Raw genomic sequence first — 19809 nt, 5'->3', positions numbered from 1 at the left:
GCACGGCTGTGCCGCGCCAATGTCGCTCTTTGACCAGACGGAAAGTTATGCTCCAAACTGAGCATAACTCAGTTATGATTTCCTTTTCCTGCCCGCTTCATTAGGAAGCGTGAGTATTCCGGTGATCGTGTCACTCTTCTGGAGGTGCTGGTACTACCTGAAAAATCAGGAGTCTCCTGCAATTTCCAAGAGAGTAGGTAAGTATGAGGTAAATGCACAGTTGAAGTGATCACTCCTATATACCGAGTATACAAAATAGTCCATGTTACTGTATGTAGAAAGAGTACCTGCTACACTTTTATTTTACAAATTGCAGAAACTGTTCCATGTCAAGATATAATGTATCCAATGTAAATATTATAGAATACATATACAAACTGCAAGTATATACTGTCAAATAAGTTCAGGAGGGGTGACAAAATGAGAATTTAGCCTTTAAAAATCACGCTTTTGCCATTGAACATACTCATAATTAAAAAAAATATTCTATAGTTTAATGCTCTCATTCAAACTTTTGCATTAGTGTTGGTTGATGCTTTTAGACTAGACATCTGTTATTTATCATTTATATTGTATTATATATACTGTAAATCTAAGACAATGGGGGAGATTCAAATGTTTGAAAAGTCGGTTGGGAGTCTGTTTTTTTCTGTCTATTAGATAGGAAAAAACAGACTCCCAACTGACTTTTCAAACATTTGAATCTCCCCCTATATGTGCAGGGTGTAGCAAGGGGTTGGGAAAAATAGTTGATATATGGGAACATTTATAAACCCTTCTAAAGAGGTCTAACAGAGTCTAGCTATCCTTTATCTAGTACATATAGATATATATACAATTATAGGTTTAATCTGATTGGTTGCTATGGACAACACCTCCACCTGTCCTCTTCAGAAAGTTCACAAGAGAACCTTACAGATTATCTTCACTCAGCACAGGTAACATTAAATGTGTCTTCGGGGGTTGATGTATCAAGCAGAGAAAAGAGTGGAGACGTGGACCAGTGGAGAAGTTACCCACAGCAACCAATCAGCTTTGAGGAAGTATTTATCAAGTACAGTCTGTAAAATGATAGGTAGAAGCTGATTGGTTGCACTGCTTGTATATCCAAAGTAATAAGAAATGCAATTATCATTATCATCATCATCATCATCATTGTTATTGATATTGTCGTTGAATTGTAAAGTGCTGCAGTGCTCTGTAGCACTAAACAGTGTCCCACATGTCCATCCCTTGTATGTAAGAATGTATATAGCTCATTAATAAATGTTTTGGGATTTCAGTGTCAAAAGTATTGTACATTAGGGATGACAGCGAAACTTGCATATATGTTAGTATGGGACTCATGCAAATGAGGATTTACTGGCAGTGCTGTAACCATGTGCGGGCCATCGCACAAGGTGTAATGCTACATCAGAGCTGTCCTGAGCATCCAAAGTACACTCTGGGCAGGCATCATGCAGCCTGTAGAGTTTCCTTAAGATGCCTCGGGCAGAGTTATACTTCTCATGACTTCACAGGTTTGGCACAGGGCGCACTGCCATCCTGTTTAGGTGCTGCTTGATAGTAGGTTACAAGCTTAAATGTTTTATTAAAAAAAATAAGAAGTAACACCTCATACTGTTACGTTCCTGATGCTCAGAACTGGAGAGATGTTGCGAGGTGAGTTCAGAGCACCAGGACGCGACGCTGAACTAAGGAGTGGTACGAGAATAGCCCCTAGCACCCTACCTCCGTTGTCTTACCTGTGTGGTCAATTCACGCCTGAGTGACTATGGTTTCTTGGGCCCATGGCAGCTGCGTTTGAAGGGCGGATTAGGTCTGCCCAACTCCGATGCCCCCAGGTCTTAGCGTGAGACAAAGCGTGAACCGAGACAGGATAATAACAAGGGGACCTCTAACTAAAACAAACAAAAGCTAGGGGCTACTAACTACCGTGAAACTAAATATATGTGCGGCACGCCGCCAAAGGAAAAGAACAACAAAAGATACCACTGTCCGTTCCCCCACACGGCACCGCCGAGTTCTGGGGAGGACAGTGAAAAGCGGAAACCTCCGCAAAAACCACCAACACAAAGGTAATACAAGGATTAAGCGGCCTAGGCCGCAACTCGCGGCAGAAGCCGCTACTCACAAACCGGGAGAGAACCCCAAGTAACGAGAACCCACGGATGACTGCAACAGGTTCGTTTTGGACAGGAAGGATTCCCAGGACCGGCTTCAGAACTCCAGGACACGGGAGCACAGGGAGCAGGATCGACCAGATACAGCTAAACCAGGAACAGACGTTACCAGGCAGGAACAGCATACAGGAAGCTATCACCGGCGTCTGTGCCAGGTAGTGAGGGAGAATTTAACACGGAACCCTCCAATAGCTGCAGCGAAGCCTGATTAGTAATGTCGTGCAGCTGCCCTGCTGCACGACCAGAGCTAACAGGTGTAATGATTGGCAGGAAGCAACGGGGAACGCGGTAGTCAGTGGCGTCCCCGTTGCTAAGGGTCCGGCGGCTAAGTGCGCACGGCATCCTAGTGTTGCTAGGGACCCGGCGGCTCAGCGCGCACGGCGTCCTAGCGTTGCTAGGGACCCGGCGGCTCAGCGTGCACGGCGTCCCAGCGTTGCTAGGCGCCTAGCGGGCAGGGAAGAAGGTGCGGCGGCCGTGAGCGTCGCTCGGAAACAGACCGAGCGGCGCCGTGGACCGCGGCACCTAACACATACTTTCTGTTGTGTTAGATATACTCATATGTGTATTGGGTTGGACTGGTGTTGCCAACAACTACAGGGTGTTTCAGTTGCTATAGGCCCCAAAGTTTTTCTTTTAACGTAACTGACATCATTTAGTGAAATACCTTGGTCTATGAGAAACATGAGGAAGTCATAGCAAGTATTGAAAGTGTTCACCATTAGCATCCAGGCAAGCTTGAAGGCGTCGCTTCATGTTATGGAAGGTTTCTCTATCGTCCTAAGTGGATGCTGGGGTTCCTGAAAGGACCATGGGGAATAGCGGCTCCGCAGGAGACAGGGCACAAAAAAGTAAAGCTTTACTAGGTCAGGTGGTGTGCACTGGCTCCTCCCCCTATGACCCTCCTCCAGACTCCAGTTAGATTTTGTGCCCGAACGAGAAGGGTGCAATCTAGGTGGCTCTCCTAAAGAGCTGCTTAGAGAAAGTTTAGTTTAGGTTTTTTTCTTTACAGTGAGTCCTGCTGGCAACAGGATCACTGCAACGTGGGACTTAGGGGGAAAGTAGTAAACTCACCTGCATGCAGAGTGGATTTGCTGCTTGGCTACTGGACACCATTAGCTCCAGAGGGATCGAACACAGGCCCAGCCGTGGAGTCCGGTCCCGGAGCCGCGCCGCCGACCCCCTTGCAGATGCTGAAGCGTGAAGAGGTCCGGAAACCGGCGGCTGAAGACTCCTCAGTCTTCATAAGGTAGCGCACAGCACTGCAGCTGTGCGCCATTTTCCTCTCAGCACACTTCACTGGGCAGTCACTGAGGGTGCAGAGCGCTGGGGGGGGGCGCTCTGAGAGGCAAATATAAACCTTATACAAGGCTAAAAATACCTCACATATAGCCCATAGGGGCTATATGGAGATATTTAACCCCTGCCTGACTGGAAAAATAGCGGGAGAAGAACCCGCCGAAAAAGGGGCGGGGCCTATCTCCTCAGCACACGGCGCCATTTTCTGTCACAGCTCCGCTGGTCAGAACGGCTCCCAGGTCTCTCCCCTGCACTGCACTACAGAAACAGGGTAAAACAGAGAGGGGGGGCACATTAATGGCTATATATATATATATTAAAGCAGCTATAAGGGAGCACTTAATATAAGGATATCCCTTGTATATATAGCGCTTTGTGGTGTGTGCTGGCAGACTCTCCCTCTGTCTCCCCAAAAGGGCTAGTGGGTCCTGTCTTCATTAGAGCATTCCCTGTGAGTTTGCGGTGTGTGTCGGTACGTGGTGTCGACATGTATGAGGACGATATTGGTGTGGAGGCGGAGCAATTGCCAAATATGCAGATGTCACCCCCCAGGGGGTCGACACCAGAATGGATGCCTTTATTTGTGGAATTACGTGATGGTTTATCTTCCCTTAAACAGTCAGTTGAGGACATGAGGCGGCCGGACAATCAATTAATGCCTGTCCAGGCGCCTCAAACACCGTCAGGGGCTGTAAAACGCCCTTTGCCTCAGTCGGTCGACACAGACCCAGACACGGGCACTGATTCCAGTGACGACGGTAGAAATTCAAACGTATTTTCCAGTAGGGCCACACGTTATATGATTTTGGCAATGAAGGAGACGTTACATTTAGCTGATACTACAGATACCGTAAAACAGGGTATTATGTATGGTGTGAAAAAACTACAAACAGTTTTTCCTGAATCAGAAGAATTAAATGACGTGTGTGATGAAGCGTGGGTTGCTCCTGATAAAAAGTTGATAATTTCAAAAAAGTTATTGGCATTATACCCTTTCCCGCCAGAGGTTAGGGCGCGCTGGGAAACACCCCCTAAGGTGGACAAGGCGCTCACACGCTTATCCAAACAAGTGGCGTTACCCTCTCCTGAGACGGCCGCACTTAAGGATCCATCAGATAGAAAGATGGAAGTTATTCAAAAGAATATATACACACATGCAGGTGTTATACTACGACCAGCTATAGCAATTGCCTGGATGTGCAGTGCTGGAGTAGTTTGGTCAGAATCCCTGATTGAAAATATTGATACCCTAGATAGGGACAATGTTTTACTGTCGTTAGAACAAATAAAGGATGCATTTATCTATATGCGTGATGCACAGAGGGATATTTGCACACTGGCATCTCGGGTGAGTGCTATGTCCATTTCAGCCAGAAGAGCCTTATGGACACGACAGTGGACAGGCGATGCGGATTCAAAACGTCACATGGAGGTTTTGCCGTATAAAGGGGAGGAGTTATTTGGAGTTGGTCTATCAGACTTGGTGGCCACGGCTACTGCCGGGAAATCCACTTTTTTACCTCAAGTCACTCCCCAACAGAGAAAGGCACCGACCTTTCAACCGCAGCCTTTTCGCTCCTACAAAAATAAGAGAGCAAAGGGCTTGTCGTACCTGCCACGAGGCAGAGGAAGAGGGAAGAGACACCAACAGGCAGCTCCTTCCCAGGAACAGAAGCCCTCCCCGGCTCCTGCAAAAACCTCAGCATGACGCTGGGGCCTCTCAAGCGGACTCGGGGACAGTGGGGGGCCGTCTCAAAAATTACAGCGCGCAGTGGGCTCACTCGCAGGTAGACCCCTGGATCCTGCAGATAATATCTCAGGGGTACAGGTTGGAATTAGAGACGGATCCTCCTCATCGTTTCCTGAAGTCTGCCTTACCAACCGTCTCTTCCGAAAGGGAGAGGGTGTTGGAAGCCATTCACAAGCTGTACGCTCAGCAGGTGATAGTCAAAGTACCCCTATTACAACAAGGAAAGGGGTATTATTCCACTCTATTTGTGGTACCGAAGCCGGATGGCTCGGTAAGGCCTATTCTAAATCTGAAGTCCTTGAACCTCTACATAAAAAAGTTCAAGTTCAAGATGGAGTCACTCAGAGCAGTGATAGCGAACCTGGAAGAAGGGGACTTTATGGTATCCTTGGACATCAAGGATGCGTATCTACACGTTCCGATTTACCCCGCACACCAGGGGTACCTCAGGTTCATTGTTCAAAACTGTCACTATCAGTTTCAGACGCTGCCGTTCGGATTGTCCACGGCGCCTCGGGTCTTTACCAAGGTAATGGCCGAGATGATGATTCTTCTTCGAAGAAAAGGCGTATTAGTTATCCCATACTTGGACGATCTCCTAATAAGGGCAAGGTCCAGAGAACAGCTGGAGACAGCTTTAGCACTATCTCAAGAGGTGCTAAGACAACACGGGTGGATTCTGAATATTCCAAAATCCCATTTAATCCCGACAACTCGTCTGCTGTTCCTAGGAATGATTCTGGACACGGTTCAGAAAAAGGTTTTCCTTCCAGAGGAAAAAGCCAAGGAGTTATCCGATCTGGTCAGGAACCTCCTAAAACCAGGAAAAGTGTCAGTACATCAATGCACAAGAGTCCTGGGAAAAATGGTGGCTTCTTACGAAGCAATTCCATTCGGCAGATTCCATGCAAGAATATTCCAAAGGGATCTGTTGGACAAATGGTCAGGGTCGCATCTGCAGATGCACCTGCGAATAACCCTGTCACCAAAGACAAGGGTGTCACTTCTGTGGTGGTTGCAGAAGGCTCACCTATTAGAAGGCCGCAGATTCGGCATTCAGGATTGGATCCTGGTGACCACGGACGCCAGCCTGAGAGGCTGGGGAGCAGTCACACAAGGAAGAAACTTCCAGGGAGTATGGACGAGTCTGGAAAAGTCTCTTCACATAAACATTCTGGAACTAAGAGCAATCTACAATGCTCTAAGCCAGGCGGAACTTCTCCTGCAAGGAAAGCCGGTGTTGATTCAGTCGGACAACATCACGGCGGTCGCCCATGTAAACAGGCAGGGCGGCACAAGAAGCAGGAGTGCAATGGCAGAAGCTGCCAAGATTCTTCGCTGGGCGGAGAATCACGTGATAGCACTGTCAGCAGTGTTCATCCCGGGCGTGGACAACTGGGAAGCAGACTTCCTCAGCAGACACGATCTTCATCCGGGAGAGTGGGGTCTACATCCAGAAGTCTTCAACATGTTAATAGACCGTTGGGAAAGACCAATTGTAGACATGATGGCGTCTCGCCTCAACAAGAAACTGGACAAATATTGCGCCAGGTCAAGAGATCCACAGGCAATAGCTGTGGACGCACTGGTAACTCCTTGGGTGTACCAGTCAGTGTATGTGTTTCCTCCTCTGCCGCTCATACCAAAGGTATTGAAGATCATACGGCAAAGAAGAGTAAGAACAATACTAGTGGTTCCGGATTGGCCGAGAAGGACTTGGTATCCGGAACTTCAAGAGATGCTCACGGACGAACTGTGGCCTCTACCTCTGAGAAGGGACCTGCTACAGCAGGGTCCCTGTCTTTTTCAAGACTTACCGCGGCTGCGTTTGACGGCATGGCGGTTGAACGCCAGATCCTAAAAGGGAAAGGCATTCCAGAAGAAGTCATTCCTACCTTGATTAAGGCACGGAAGGAAGTCACCGTGAAACATTATCACCGCATTTGGCGAAAATATGTAGCGTGGTGCGAGGATCGGAGGGTTCCGACGGAGGAATTCCAACTGGGTCGTTTCCTACATTTCCTGCAATCAGGATTATCTATGGGTCTCAAATTGGGATCCATTAAGGTTCAAATTTCGGCCCTGTCAATATTCTTCCAAAAAGAATTGGCCTCTGTCCCTGAGGTCCAGACTTTTGTCAAGGGAGTACTGCATATACAGCCTCCTGTGGTGCCTCCGGTGGCACCGTGGGATCTAAATGTAGTTTTAGATTTCCTCAAATCCCATTGGTTTGAACCATTGAAAAAGGTGGATTTGAAATATCTCACATTGAAAGTGACTATGTTACTAGCCCTGGCCTCTGCCAGGAGAGTATCTGAATTGGCGGCTTTATCTTATAAAAGTCCTTATCTAATCTTCCATTCGGATAGGGCAGAACTGCGGACTCGTCCGCATTTTCTCCCTAAAGTGGTATCAGCATTTCATCTGAACCAACCTATTGTGGTGCCTGCGGCCACTAGCGACTTGGAGGACTCCAAGTTGTTGGACGTTGTCAGAGCCTTAAAAATATACATTGCAAGGACGGCTGGAGTCAGAAAATCTGACTCGCTGTTTATATTGTATGCACCCAACAAGTTGGGCGCACCTGCTTCTAAGCAGTCGATTGCTCGTTGGATTTGTAACACAATTCAACTTGCACATTCTGTGGCAGGCCTGCCACAGCCTAAAACTGTAAAAGCCCACTCCACAAGGAAGGTGGGCTCATCTTGGGCGGCTGCCCGAGGGGTCTCGGCATTACAACTCTGCCGAGCAGCTACGTGGTCGGGGGAGAACACGTTTGTAAAATTTTACAAATTTGATACCCTGGCAAAGGAGGACCTGGAGTTCTCTCATTCGGTGCTGCAGAGTCATCCGCACTCTCCCGCCCGTTTGGGAGCTTTGGTATAATCCCCATGGTCCTTTCAGGAACCCCAGCATCCACTTAGGACGATAGAGAAAATAAGAATTTACTTACCGATAATTCTATTTCTCGGAGTCCGTAGTGGATGCTGGGCGCCCATCCCAAGTGCGGATTATCTGCAATACTTGTACATAGTTATTGTTAACTAATTCGGGTTATTGTTAAGGAGCCATCTTTAAGAGGCCCTTTCTGTTGTCATACTGTTAACTGGGTTTAGATCACAAGTTGTACGGTGTGATTGGTGTGGCTGGTATGAGTCTTACCCGGGATTCAAAATGCCTCCCTTATTGTGTATGCTCGTCCGGGCACAGTACCTAACTGGAGTCTGGAGGAGGGTCATAGGGGGAGGAGCCAGTGCACACCACCTGACCTAGTAAAGCTTTACTTTTTTGTGCCCTGTCTCCTGCGGAGCCGCTATTCCCCATGGTCCTTTCAGGAACCCCAGCATCCACTACGGACTCCGAGAAATAGAATTATCGGTAAGTAAATTCTTATTTTTATCCAACATAGAGGTGGAGTTGTCCAAATTTCAAATATGGGAGCCACACCTACTGCCAGTGAGTCAGTTTGGGTGACAGTTGGTGGCAGTAGGTGTGACTCCCCTATTTGAAATTTGGACTGCGCTGCAGCCCCACCTCTGCAACTGCCACTGTAGTACACAACACTACTGTCAGAAGCATGAACAGCTGGCCTTCACTTGGCACATGCATTGAAAACTGGCCTGGATGCTAATGTGTACACTTGTTATGGCTTACTTGTGTTTCTCATAGACCAAGGTATGTCCGTGTCCAATTTCACTAAATGACATCAATTACTTTAAAAGTGATAAGAAAAACTTTGGGGACTATAGCGAGTGAAATACCCCATATAATTCTTTACTTTACTTTATACCCTGCAAACAAACTAAAGGTGCTTAAGAAGATACAGTATTTAAAATTCTTGGTATAGAACTCTCTGGTTTTGAGACTAGTGGTAACAGGTTCTCTGAGAACGGGGACAATTTATTCTGCAGAATCACCTATGGGAATATCTGAGAATTTCTTCACTTCCTCTTAGGGCAACCGTGAAGGCAAAAGATAATGGTACCATTGCCTTGTCCTCTGTTGTACTGGAAGCGGGAGTGAAATGTGTCCGTTTGTTAATCCTAGCATACTTATGGTGTGTCTAGTGTTTCAATGAACTCATCTGGGAATCTAAATTTAGAATAGCATAATCAGCATCTTAAGAGGGAGCCAGTGCACCCTGTGCCTGCCCTGCACCCTAAACCTTTGATGTCATGATATTACACCTAGTTGGCGGGGCTGCTGGGTCTATGAACTAGAGCTCTGGCCAGAGTGTCCTAAGGAGTCTATGGGCAGCTCCACAGGCTGCATGCCTGTAGCATCTCTTGGACACACTGGTTGGCTCTGCAGTCATGTTACTAGCTGCATGGTGCCATCCAGGCACCCTGCAAGCTACATGCAGGTGCCTTGGGGCAGCAACTGTGCCACCCATGGCCCCAAGTATAACTTAGATGGTCCAATGATGATGTGACAATGTCAAATGCATGTTTGCCAACTACAGCTGACATAAAATTGGCATCAGAAGAGATAAGAAATTAAATAGCTCTTAATATTTTCCTGATGCTTGATACTGGATTTTTTCCCCAGCACTAAACTGGTCTGGTCTCTGTTTATTACACTCAGGAAAACAACGATGAACATCTCAGTCAGACTCTATGTAAAGATTTTATTATTCTCTCCAGATGTGCCCGGCACCATTTGGGTCATTTTTTATTTGATTAGCTATGTTTCATTATTCTTTTTATTATTATCCTTTATTTATACAGCGTTACAAGGGTTCCGCCTTACAAAGTACATAAACAAATGAGCAAAACAAGAAAACAGCGACAGTACAAGACAGTGCAGGACAAGGGTTTTATAAACATTGCTGCATCAGTGGCCATAACACTCCAAAAGCAACAGGAAGGCAGCAACCAAGGGTTAGGTGCCGATGTGGGGAGCATGGACTAAATGATAGTAAAAGTAAGTGAAGGAGAAATACAGTACATGAGGGAAGAGCTTACATTCTAAAGGGTAGGGGCAGACAAACAGGGGTGACACAGATGTCGTAGACAGTGAGGAAACTGATGGGTCTTGAGAAATGCTGTGTCTACTCCTTTGCTACAGCCTATTAGCATATAAGCTTCTACATTATATATTTGTATAAACCAGTCATATGTGATCACGCCATAATATATGTACTGTGTTCTCTGAGAGCTGAGGAGATTGGGTATGGGCGGGATGGCGCATCCTCCAACTGTATCATTTTAGACAGTACAGCCCCAGGAACAGCTTTAACCAATCAGTGCAGCCAGACTCAGACTTATTATGCCACCCCCTTTACCTGTGGCCACGCCCCCTTTCCGCATCCGCACCATTTTTTAAACTTAGAAATTAATGAGGGTATGGGATGGGTACTATGGATGACTGATATAGGAGGTATCCGAGTCTCTTGTTGCTGCTTTTACCGTTGGGTGCTGAAGTTTTATACTTTACGATTTGAGGAGAGCATGCCTCTGTTTGTCATATGGCGTCTGATAGTATACACATCTCTCTATAAGGGGACAAGTGGTAAACAGATGCTTTATCACACATCTGTCAGCCTCTACCCATGTTTCAGCCCTTTCCGTTGATTTAGTGAACACCACTGGGTGCAGACTGGGCCTGATCTTGTAACATTTTACATTTTCCATTCAACGTACAGTATTTAGCCCTGTTGTTTTCAAAGGCTTTAAAGTTTTGAAAAGTATACTGACTTCATCCCTTGTTTTGGGTGTAAGGAGGGTTGTGGTCTGCTGTTGCTCTGTCTACCTATTAAATGTCAACCTTGTGGACGGTGTTGACTTATTGACTGTCAAATAGAGTGTGAGAGACACTGTCTATCCTTCAATCCACAACCTTCCAGCTAAGGATGCCTTTTTGCCAGTCTGAGTGGAGGCCATTATATTACACTACCCTTCACTTACCACTAATAACTTGGAATCCTAGGGGGAAATTCAAATGTTTGAAAAGTCGGTTGGGTGTCTGTTTTTTCCTGTATGTTAGATGGGAAAAAACAGACACCCAACTGACTTTTCAAACATTTGAATTCCCCCCCATGAGTCTCTAAAGTTTGCATATAATTTAAACTAGTTTATTGCAAATATTGCTGAAATATTTGGGTAGATGATTGATTGTAAAGCCTTTATAAACACTCTTTTTTGGGGGAAATTAAGAACTTATTTATGACAAAGTGGCAGTTTCAAAATGCTTTGAAATAAGAGAAGTGTCCGTTTACATCAAGTATCCATACGCCATGTAGTGCGCCCTGCCATATCACAGTGTATGTGCCCTGCCATACCACTGGTTGGTGTTCTAAGATGCCTCATACTGTGTTAAGTCGCATAGTAACGTATCATGATCGGTGGCATAGCATAGAAAGGGAAGTTTGGTCGGAGGTGCCTACAGTAGCTATGTAGAGAGTTCAGCAGAGTTCCCGAACATTACTGAACATAAATTGCACTCACTTTGTGAAATGCTGAGCATTGTTACAGTATGTGTGCCAGTTTGCATCATTGCTATAGTAAGATACACTACAAGGTCAAAAGCGGTTTAAAATCCAATGCAGCTTGGTGGCACAGCATAGAGATTAAAGTTTGGTGGGAAGCGCCTACAGTAGCTATGCAGAGAATTCAGCAGAGTTCCAGACATTATTGAGCATAAATTGAACTCAGTTTATGAAATGGGGGGGGGGGTAATGGTTAAACCACCATTGCTATGTGTGCCAGCTTAGCTTGCTTGTGTCATTGCTACAGTAAGGTACACTACAAGGTCATTAGTGGTTTAGAGTCCAATGCAGCTTGGTGACATACAGTAGCATGGAAATGAAGCTTGGGTGGCATTACCGAGCCGAGTGACTATTTGCGCCATTGACACAATATTGTATTTAGTATTGTAGTTTCCGTCCCTACAACAATCGCCACCCAGTGGTTAAACTGTGTATTGCATGGCGTGGATTTTCTCATGGCTATGAGCAAAGATATAAGAGGAAACATCTGTAATGTGACTTGATATGTTTTGCTTTCAGTAAAGCTCACAATGTATTAACTGCGCATAAAAATGGCAAAAATATGCCAGGAGAGGAAGAGATACATAAGGTAGAATTTAGCATTTGTATGTTGTAACCTCTAAACAAAAAATTGATACATACATTACAGTTAAATATATTGTTTTGTGTTATTTTTTTTCAGATGTTGGGCAATAAACAGAAGTACTGCAATCTGGTATATCATTAAAGGTCCAATGCTTCTGTGTGTATTTGTAAGTAATAAAAATATTAAATACTTCATATTCCTGAAGCAGATTATTCACTGTACAGTTCATTGAATCATTATTATAGGTTTAGATCAGTTAAAGAAAGAGTTTACATTTATTTAGAAGATTTGCTAAAATAATTTGGTTGCTTGACTAAATTAACCATTTAAATATTTTTTAGTTTACAAATTGTTGGATGTAACAAAAATAAAATAATAAATCATTTTCAACTTGAAAATTTAATTCTTCACATACAAGGCGGGATGTATTACACATTGCATTGTGGATGCGCTACATTTCGCCATTTATCGGTATGTACCTAGAATTGCGATTAGAATCGCCAAGGACAATCTCCTGGTAAGAGCTGTCCTTTGTGATACAAAGACTGCCAGCGTCCGCATTCCCTAGCAGTGTCGGAATCCCGGCAGTTGGTATCACCGGTATCGAGCATCTCAGCAGGAGGTGGTGTAGAGATAGTTAATGTGCAGATAGCTGTAAATGAGCAGACTATAGAAAATAGAAGAAAACATAACATAGTGGAGGATGTGTGCATGTGAAGGATATACAGTATGCAGGGCCATGACATCTCTAAAAGAGACATTATTGAGTGGACCCACTGTTCTTCTACTAGTTAGGGCTGACTTATCTAGAGCACAAACTCTAAATGAATGTGAAGTCTCCACCTGCCGCAAGGAGGTGGTAGATCTTGAGTGAGACACTCATACATCATGTCCCCAGTTGCTGACACAAAACTTGAGATCAAGGCATGAGACAAGTTAAAGGACTGGCAATCAGCTCAGGAACAATGTCTGGAAACAGTCACAAGCAAACATTGATGATCGGCAGACCAAGGGCACAGGGATACTGTAGGGGTGGGACAAGGGCTGTTACCCAATCTCAAGCTTGTTCTGGGGGTTTAACGAGGGCCATCCCAACTATAGAGGTGGACCAATGTTCCTCAGGCTTAGCTTGTGGTAGCAATGTGCATAATCTTTACAGTGAATTATTTTTTAGAGTGGCCGTAGGGGGTAATTCTGAGTTGATCGCAGCAGCAAGTTTGTTAGCAATTGGGCAAAACCATCTGCACTGCAGGTGGGGCAGATATAGCATTTGCAGAGAGAGTTAGATTTGGTGGGGTTATATTGTTTCTGTGCAGGGTAAATACTGGCTGCTTTATTTTTACACTGTAATTTAGATTTCAGTTTGAATACACCCCACCCAAATCTAACTCTCTCTGCACATGTTACATCTGTCCCCACTGCAGTGCACATGGTTTTGCCCAACTGCTAACAAATTTGCTGCTGCGATCAACTCAGAATTAGGCCCGTAGTTGGCTCTTTGGAATGAAAATCTGGTAATGTATGGAAGTACATGACTGTTGGCCGTTTGCTATCAAGCAGTGAAAAATGGATGACAACACTTGTTCAGAAAAGTTGGTTAATAGCGTGGCATTTTGCAATTCGGATAGTTATCCTTGAAGGAGAGCTCTTCTCTTTTTCCTGTAGTTTTCCTGATTGATAACCATAGCAGTGATATTGCCATATTTATGAGCATTGGAATCTCATACTGTAGGCTGGAGTGTTGACAACGCTGCTATGTATGTAAAAGAGATCTGCATTCGCGGGGAAGATGATAGCAATGCTGGGCCATTAGTCTCAGTTCCACCTATATTAAAAAGTATTATGTGATTCCACAACTTATATTACCACTATTTCATCAATCTGCAGTACTGGTAATATTTGTTTGAAAATCTAGAACGCTGAACCAATTTGCTTATTTCTATTTTTCTATTTTACAGTCCTTTATATATGACTTTGCTCCTGATGTGACTACATTGTACATGGAAATATAGTTGTGGATACAATACAAGCCACTATCTTTGTGTCTTGCAGATAAACTTTATTATACATATCAAGATATTAAATCTTTTGCATTTAAAGTTGAAAGCTCAGCAGCTAAAATTTACAGATTACAAGTACAGGTAAGTAGAAACCACACAAATACCTGCTAAAATATATTACTGCAACTTATACTATGTCGATTAAAGAGACATATATTTTTGGGGAAATCTCACATTTTGACATTCTACTACATCATGTAGCAATCAAGTGGGATCTAGACCATTATCTGAAGCCAAAGGTTGAAGCATGAAATTTACAACAAATCAGTCAATGCAGGTCACAGAGAAAGCACACTCAATATATCCAGCTCAAATCAGTATGCTACGTTCTAACTGCTGATTTTGCAGCAATATTTCCAGTCTGTAACTAACGTAAAATCACATTGGGCCTGATTCAGATCCCGAAGGCACTTAGGAGGACATTTACTAAGCTTTGATAAGAGCGGAAAAGTGAGCCAGTGGAGAAGTTGCCCATGGCAACCAATCAGCACTGAAGTAACATCTATAATTTGCATACTATAAAATTATACAGAGCAGCTGATTGGTTGATGGAGCAACTTCTTCACTGTCTCACTTCTTCGCTCTTATCACTGCTTAGTAAATGTCCCCAAAAGTACCAATGGGTCCTGCGTCGTCAGATCTATTATGTCTGCAGACGTCAAGAGATTGACAGTCTGCAGCTGTTTGGGGACGGGAAGGAAGCGGTGGCAGCAATGGAGTGTCAAGGCCAGGTTGGAAGACGAAGATGTCCTGGCCCCTTGGTAGGAGTAGTGGCGGCCGGCTTGCATGACCCCATGGGTCACTCAGACAGCTGATGGTGCAGCAAGTGATCCGATGCTGCATTGGCACTGGATCACAAATGCATGCAGGATATGTCTACTTATACCAGACACTTCCTGCTGCATTATCATATCTGAGCACCACAGCTGCGTCCAAGGAAGCAGCAGTGATGCCCACTCCAGTCACATCAGGATTAGGCCCATTGGGGCAGATGTATTAACCTGGAGAAGGCATAAGGAAGTGATAAACCAGTGATATGTGCAAGGTGATAAAGGCAGCAGCCAATCAGATCTTAACTGTTAATTTACATATTGGAGCTGATTGGCTGGTGCCTTTATCACCTTGCACATATCACTGGTTTATCACTTCCTTATGCCTTCTCCAGGTTAATACATCTGCCCCATTGTTTGGAATTGAATTCTCACAGGATGGTAATGCAGAGAGAAGTGCAGGCAGGGTACTTGAAGACTTGTGCTATGTAGGGTCCTGGCGGATAGTAGTCAAAAAAATATTTTAATGTGGGAATTGTACAGTACTTTAAATACTGTATATTGCTACTACCCTATAAATTGCTACAAAGAAATGACGCGTTGCTTCTCATTGGGGTATATTTACTAAGGTCCCGATTTTGACCGAGATGCCGTTTTTTCTTCAAAGTGTCATTTCGGTAATTTACTAAGCAAAAATCTCGGCAGGGATGAGGGCATTCCTAATATTTTGGAAGTCCTAGGAAAAAATCACGAATCAATACACCATCGGTCAAATACGCCTGCAATTTGGTAGAAATCGGTAATTTACTAAAAAGTGCAAAACACAAACACTGCCGACAATAGCCAAACACTGCCGTGCAGAAATGCAATTCGTGAAAAAGTGCTAAAAAAAAACAGACCTGCTTTTTTATCCCGTGTTTGGATAGGCATGCAGGGATCCATGAGATCCGTGCATGTTTATCAGTGGGAAGGGGATGGGAAAGTGTTTTTTTTTTTTAAATTGCGTGGGGTCCCCCCTCCTAAGCAAAACCAGCCTCGGGCTCTTTGAGCCGGTCCTGGTTGCAAAAATATGGGGGGAAAAATGATAGAGGTTCCCCCATATTTAAACAACCAGCACGGGCTCTGCGCCTGGTCCTGGTTCCAAAAATACGGGGGACAAAAAGCGTAGGGGTCCCCCGTATTTCTGAAACCAGCACCGGGCTCCACTAGCCAGATACATAATGCCACAGCCGGGGGACACTTTTATATAGTTCCCGGCGGCCCTGGCATTACATAACCAACTAGTCACCCCTGGCCGGGGTACCCTGGAGGAGTGGGGACCCCTTCAATCAAGGGGTTTCCCCCCCTCCAGCCACCCAAGGACCAGGGGTGAAGCCCGAGGCTGTCCCCCCCATCCAAGGGCTGCGGATGGGAGGCTGATAGCCGTTGTGTAAAAAAATGAATATTGTTTTTAGTAGCAGTACTACAAGTCCCAGCAAGCCTCCCTCGCAAGCTGGTACTTGGAGAACCACAAGTACCAGCATGCGGAGGAAAACCGGGCCCGCTGGTACCTGTAGTACTACTACTAAAAAAATACCCCAATAAAAACATAAGACACACACCTTGAAAGTATAACTTTAATGCATACATACACACCTCCATATACACATACTTACCTTATGTTCACACGAGGGTCGGTCCTCTTCTCCATGTAGAATCCATGGTGTACCTGTGGAAAAAATTATACTCACAAAATCCAGTGTAGATGGCTCCTCTTGTAATCCATTTGTAATCCAGGTACTTGTCAAAATAAAAAAACGGACACCCGACCTCGCACTGAAAGGGGCCCCATGTTTTCACATGGGACCCCTTTCCCCGAATGCCAGAAACCCCCTCTGACTTATGTCTAAGAGGGTTCCATCAGCCAATCAGGGAGCGCCACGTTGTGGCATCTTCCTGATTGGCTGTGTGCTCCTGTAGTGTATGACAGGCAGCACACGGCAGTGTTACAATGTAGCGCCTATGCGCTCCATTGTAACCAATGGTGGGAACTTTGTGGTCAGCGGTTGACCGAAAGTAACCTCACCGCTGACCACAAAGTTCCCACCATTGGTTACAATGGAGCGCATAGGCGCTACATTGTAACACTGCCGTGTGCTGCCTGTCATACACTACAGGAGCACACAGCCAATCAGGAAGATGCCACAACGTGGCGCTCACTGATTGGCTGATGGAACCCTCTTAGACATAAGTCAGAGGGGGTTTCTGGCATTCGGGGAAAGGGGTCCCATGTGAAAACATGGGGCCCCTTTCAGTGCGAGGTCGGGTGTCCGTTTTTTTATTTTGACAAGTACCTGGATTACAAATGGATTACAAGAGGAGCCATCTACACTGGATTTTGTGAGTATAATTTTTTTCCACAGGTACACCATGGATTCTACATGGAGAAGAGGACCGACCCTCGTGTGAACATAAGGTAAGTATGTGTATATGGAGGTGTGTATGTATGCATTAAAGTTATACTTTCAAGGTGTGTGTCTTATGTTTTTATTGGGGTATTTTTTTAGTAGTAGTACTACAGGTACCAGCGGGCCCGGTTTTCCTCCGCATGCTGGTACTTGTGGTTCTCCAAGTACCAGCTTGCGGGGGAGGCTTGCTGGGACTTGTAGTACTGCTACTAAAAACAATATTCATTTTTTTACAAAACGGCTATCAGCCTCCCATCCGCAGCCCTTGGATGGGGGGGACAGCCTCGGGCTTCACCCCTGGTCCTTGGGTGGCCGGAGGGGGGGACCCCTTGATTGAAGGGGTTCCCACTCCTCCAGGGTACCCCGGCCAGGGGTGACTAGTTGGTTATGTAATGCCAGGGCCGCCGGGACCTATATAAAAGTGTCCCCCGGCTGTGGCATTGTGTATCTGGCTAGTAGAGCCCGGTGCTGGTTTCAGAAATACGGGAGACCCCTACGCTTTTTGTCCCCCGTATTTTTGGAACCAGGACCAGGCGCAGAGCCCGATGCTGGTTGTTTAAATATGGGGGAACCTCTATCATTTTTCCCCCCATATTTTTGCAACCAGGATCGGCTCAAAGAGCCCGAGGCTGGTTTGGCTTAGGAGGGGGGACCCCACGCATTTTTTTATTTTATTTTAACACTGTTGTTTTTTTTTAACAAGGTACACAATGAAGCCCAGCACGGATCTCTCAGATCCGGCCGAGATTCATTGTATTAAAGTCGGCAGTGTTTTACAAGTCACTCACGTAAAACACTGCCTAAAAAAACGAATGACATCGACATCGGTAAAACCGAAAATGCAGAATACGGCAGTTTAGTAAATTAGTCGTACTAAATTCAAAAAGTTGCATATTTACACTTTCGATGTCATTCGTGATTAAACTTTGACCTCAAACGGGAAAATACGAATTTTAGTAAATATACCCCACTGTCTTTATTCACATTACTGTTTCTATTTCCATGTACTAATGTGAGGGAAACATCCCGTTGCAGCACCACTAGCAGTATCTCTATTACTCTACTAGTTACCAGCCTGTCAAAATGACGGAACAACATAACAGTAATGTCATTGCCGGCGGCTGTGTGCACCCAAATACAACAACACTTAAATTGCTTCGTCAGGTGCCACCTGGTGGCCGCTGGCATGCAAAACACTTGAATTCATCCCATAAAGGTGAGGAGCAGTGTAAGTGTTTTATTAAATAGGATTAATGATTGCAACCTAGTTAATGTGGAGTAAAATACAGTTAGATATCAGCCATGTACAGTAATAAAGTCCCAAAGTATTGTGCATCAGTCTAGTTTGGGTGGTGGGAGGATACTGTACCTACAAGAAGAATGTGGGAGAACATACAAACAAAATGCAGATAGCACCCATTGGTGACAGACTGCATTTTTGTTGTTTTTGTTATCTGCTACCCCATGTATATGAATGCGTTTTTTTTTTTGTACTTTTAAGGTTTGCCAAAGCAACTCTTATACTAATTCCATTGCTGGGGACTCATGAAGTCTTGTTTACATTCGTCAGCGATGAGCACATTAAGGGGCTGACCAAGAATATACCGCTCTTCATCCGCCTGACAATGAGCTCTTTCCAGGTAAATTCACACATGAATCCCATACATTCATCAAATGCATGATTTATCTCTCAGGAGATAATCACAAAGGTTCTGTATTACTAGTATTTGTGTGAAAGTATTTTATATTTCTCTATCATCCATAAGGGATACTGGGGACACTTAGGGGGTAATTCAAAGTTGATCGCAGCAACAAATTTGTTAGCAGTTGGGTAAAACCATGGGGGTCATTCCGAGTTGTTCGCTCGTTATTTTTTTCTCGCAACGGAGCGATTAGTCGCTAATGCGCATGCGCAATGTCCGCAGTGCGACTGCGCCAAGTAAATTTGCTATGCAGTTATGTATTTTACTCACGGCATTACGAGGATTTTTCTTCGTTCTGGTGATCGTAATGTGATTGACAGGAAGTGGGTGTTTCTGGGCGGAAACTGGCCGTTTTATGGGTGTGTGCGAAAAAACGCTACCGTTTCTGGGAAAAACGCAGGAGTGGCTGGAGAAACGGAGGAGTGTCTGGGCGAACGCTGGGTGTGTTTGTGACGTCAAACCAGGAACGACAAGCACTGAACTGATCGCAGATGCCGAGTAAGTCTGGAGCTACTCAGAAACTGCTA

At 45.0% G+C, this 19809-nt stretch overlaps 1 protein-coding gene across 1 annotated transcript in view; it reads left to right on the top strand.

The window, feature by feature from the left end:
• Nucleotides 1-19809, top strand: part of GLP2R (glucagon like peptide 2 receptor) — a 310415-nt gene that overhangs the window by 231463 nt on the left and 59143 nt on the right. Inside the window, exons 9-11 of the mRNA XM_063960765.1 lie at nucleotides 12399-12468; nucleotides 14355-14443; nucleotides 19081-19219. Of these exons, the coding sequence (XP_063816835.1) occupies nucleotides 12399-12468; nucleotides 14355-14443; nucleotides 19081-19219 (298 nt within the window). The remainder of the gene's footprint in view (nucleotides 1-12398; nucleotides 12469-14354; nucleotides 14444-19080; nucleotides 19220-19809) is intronic.

The sequence above is a fragment of the Pseudophryne corroboree genome, chromosome 3, assembly GCF_028390025.1.
Source record: "Pseudophryne corroboree isolate aPseCor3 chromosome 3, aPseCor3.hap2, whole genome shotgun sequence".
NCBI lineage: Eukaryota > Metazoa > Chordata > Amphibia > Anura > Myobatrachidae > Pseudophryne > Pseudophryne corroboree.
Note: the sequence above shows the minus strand (reverse complement) of the source record. Positions and strands in the feature narration are given on the sequence as shown.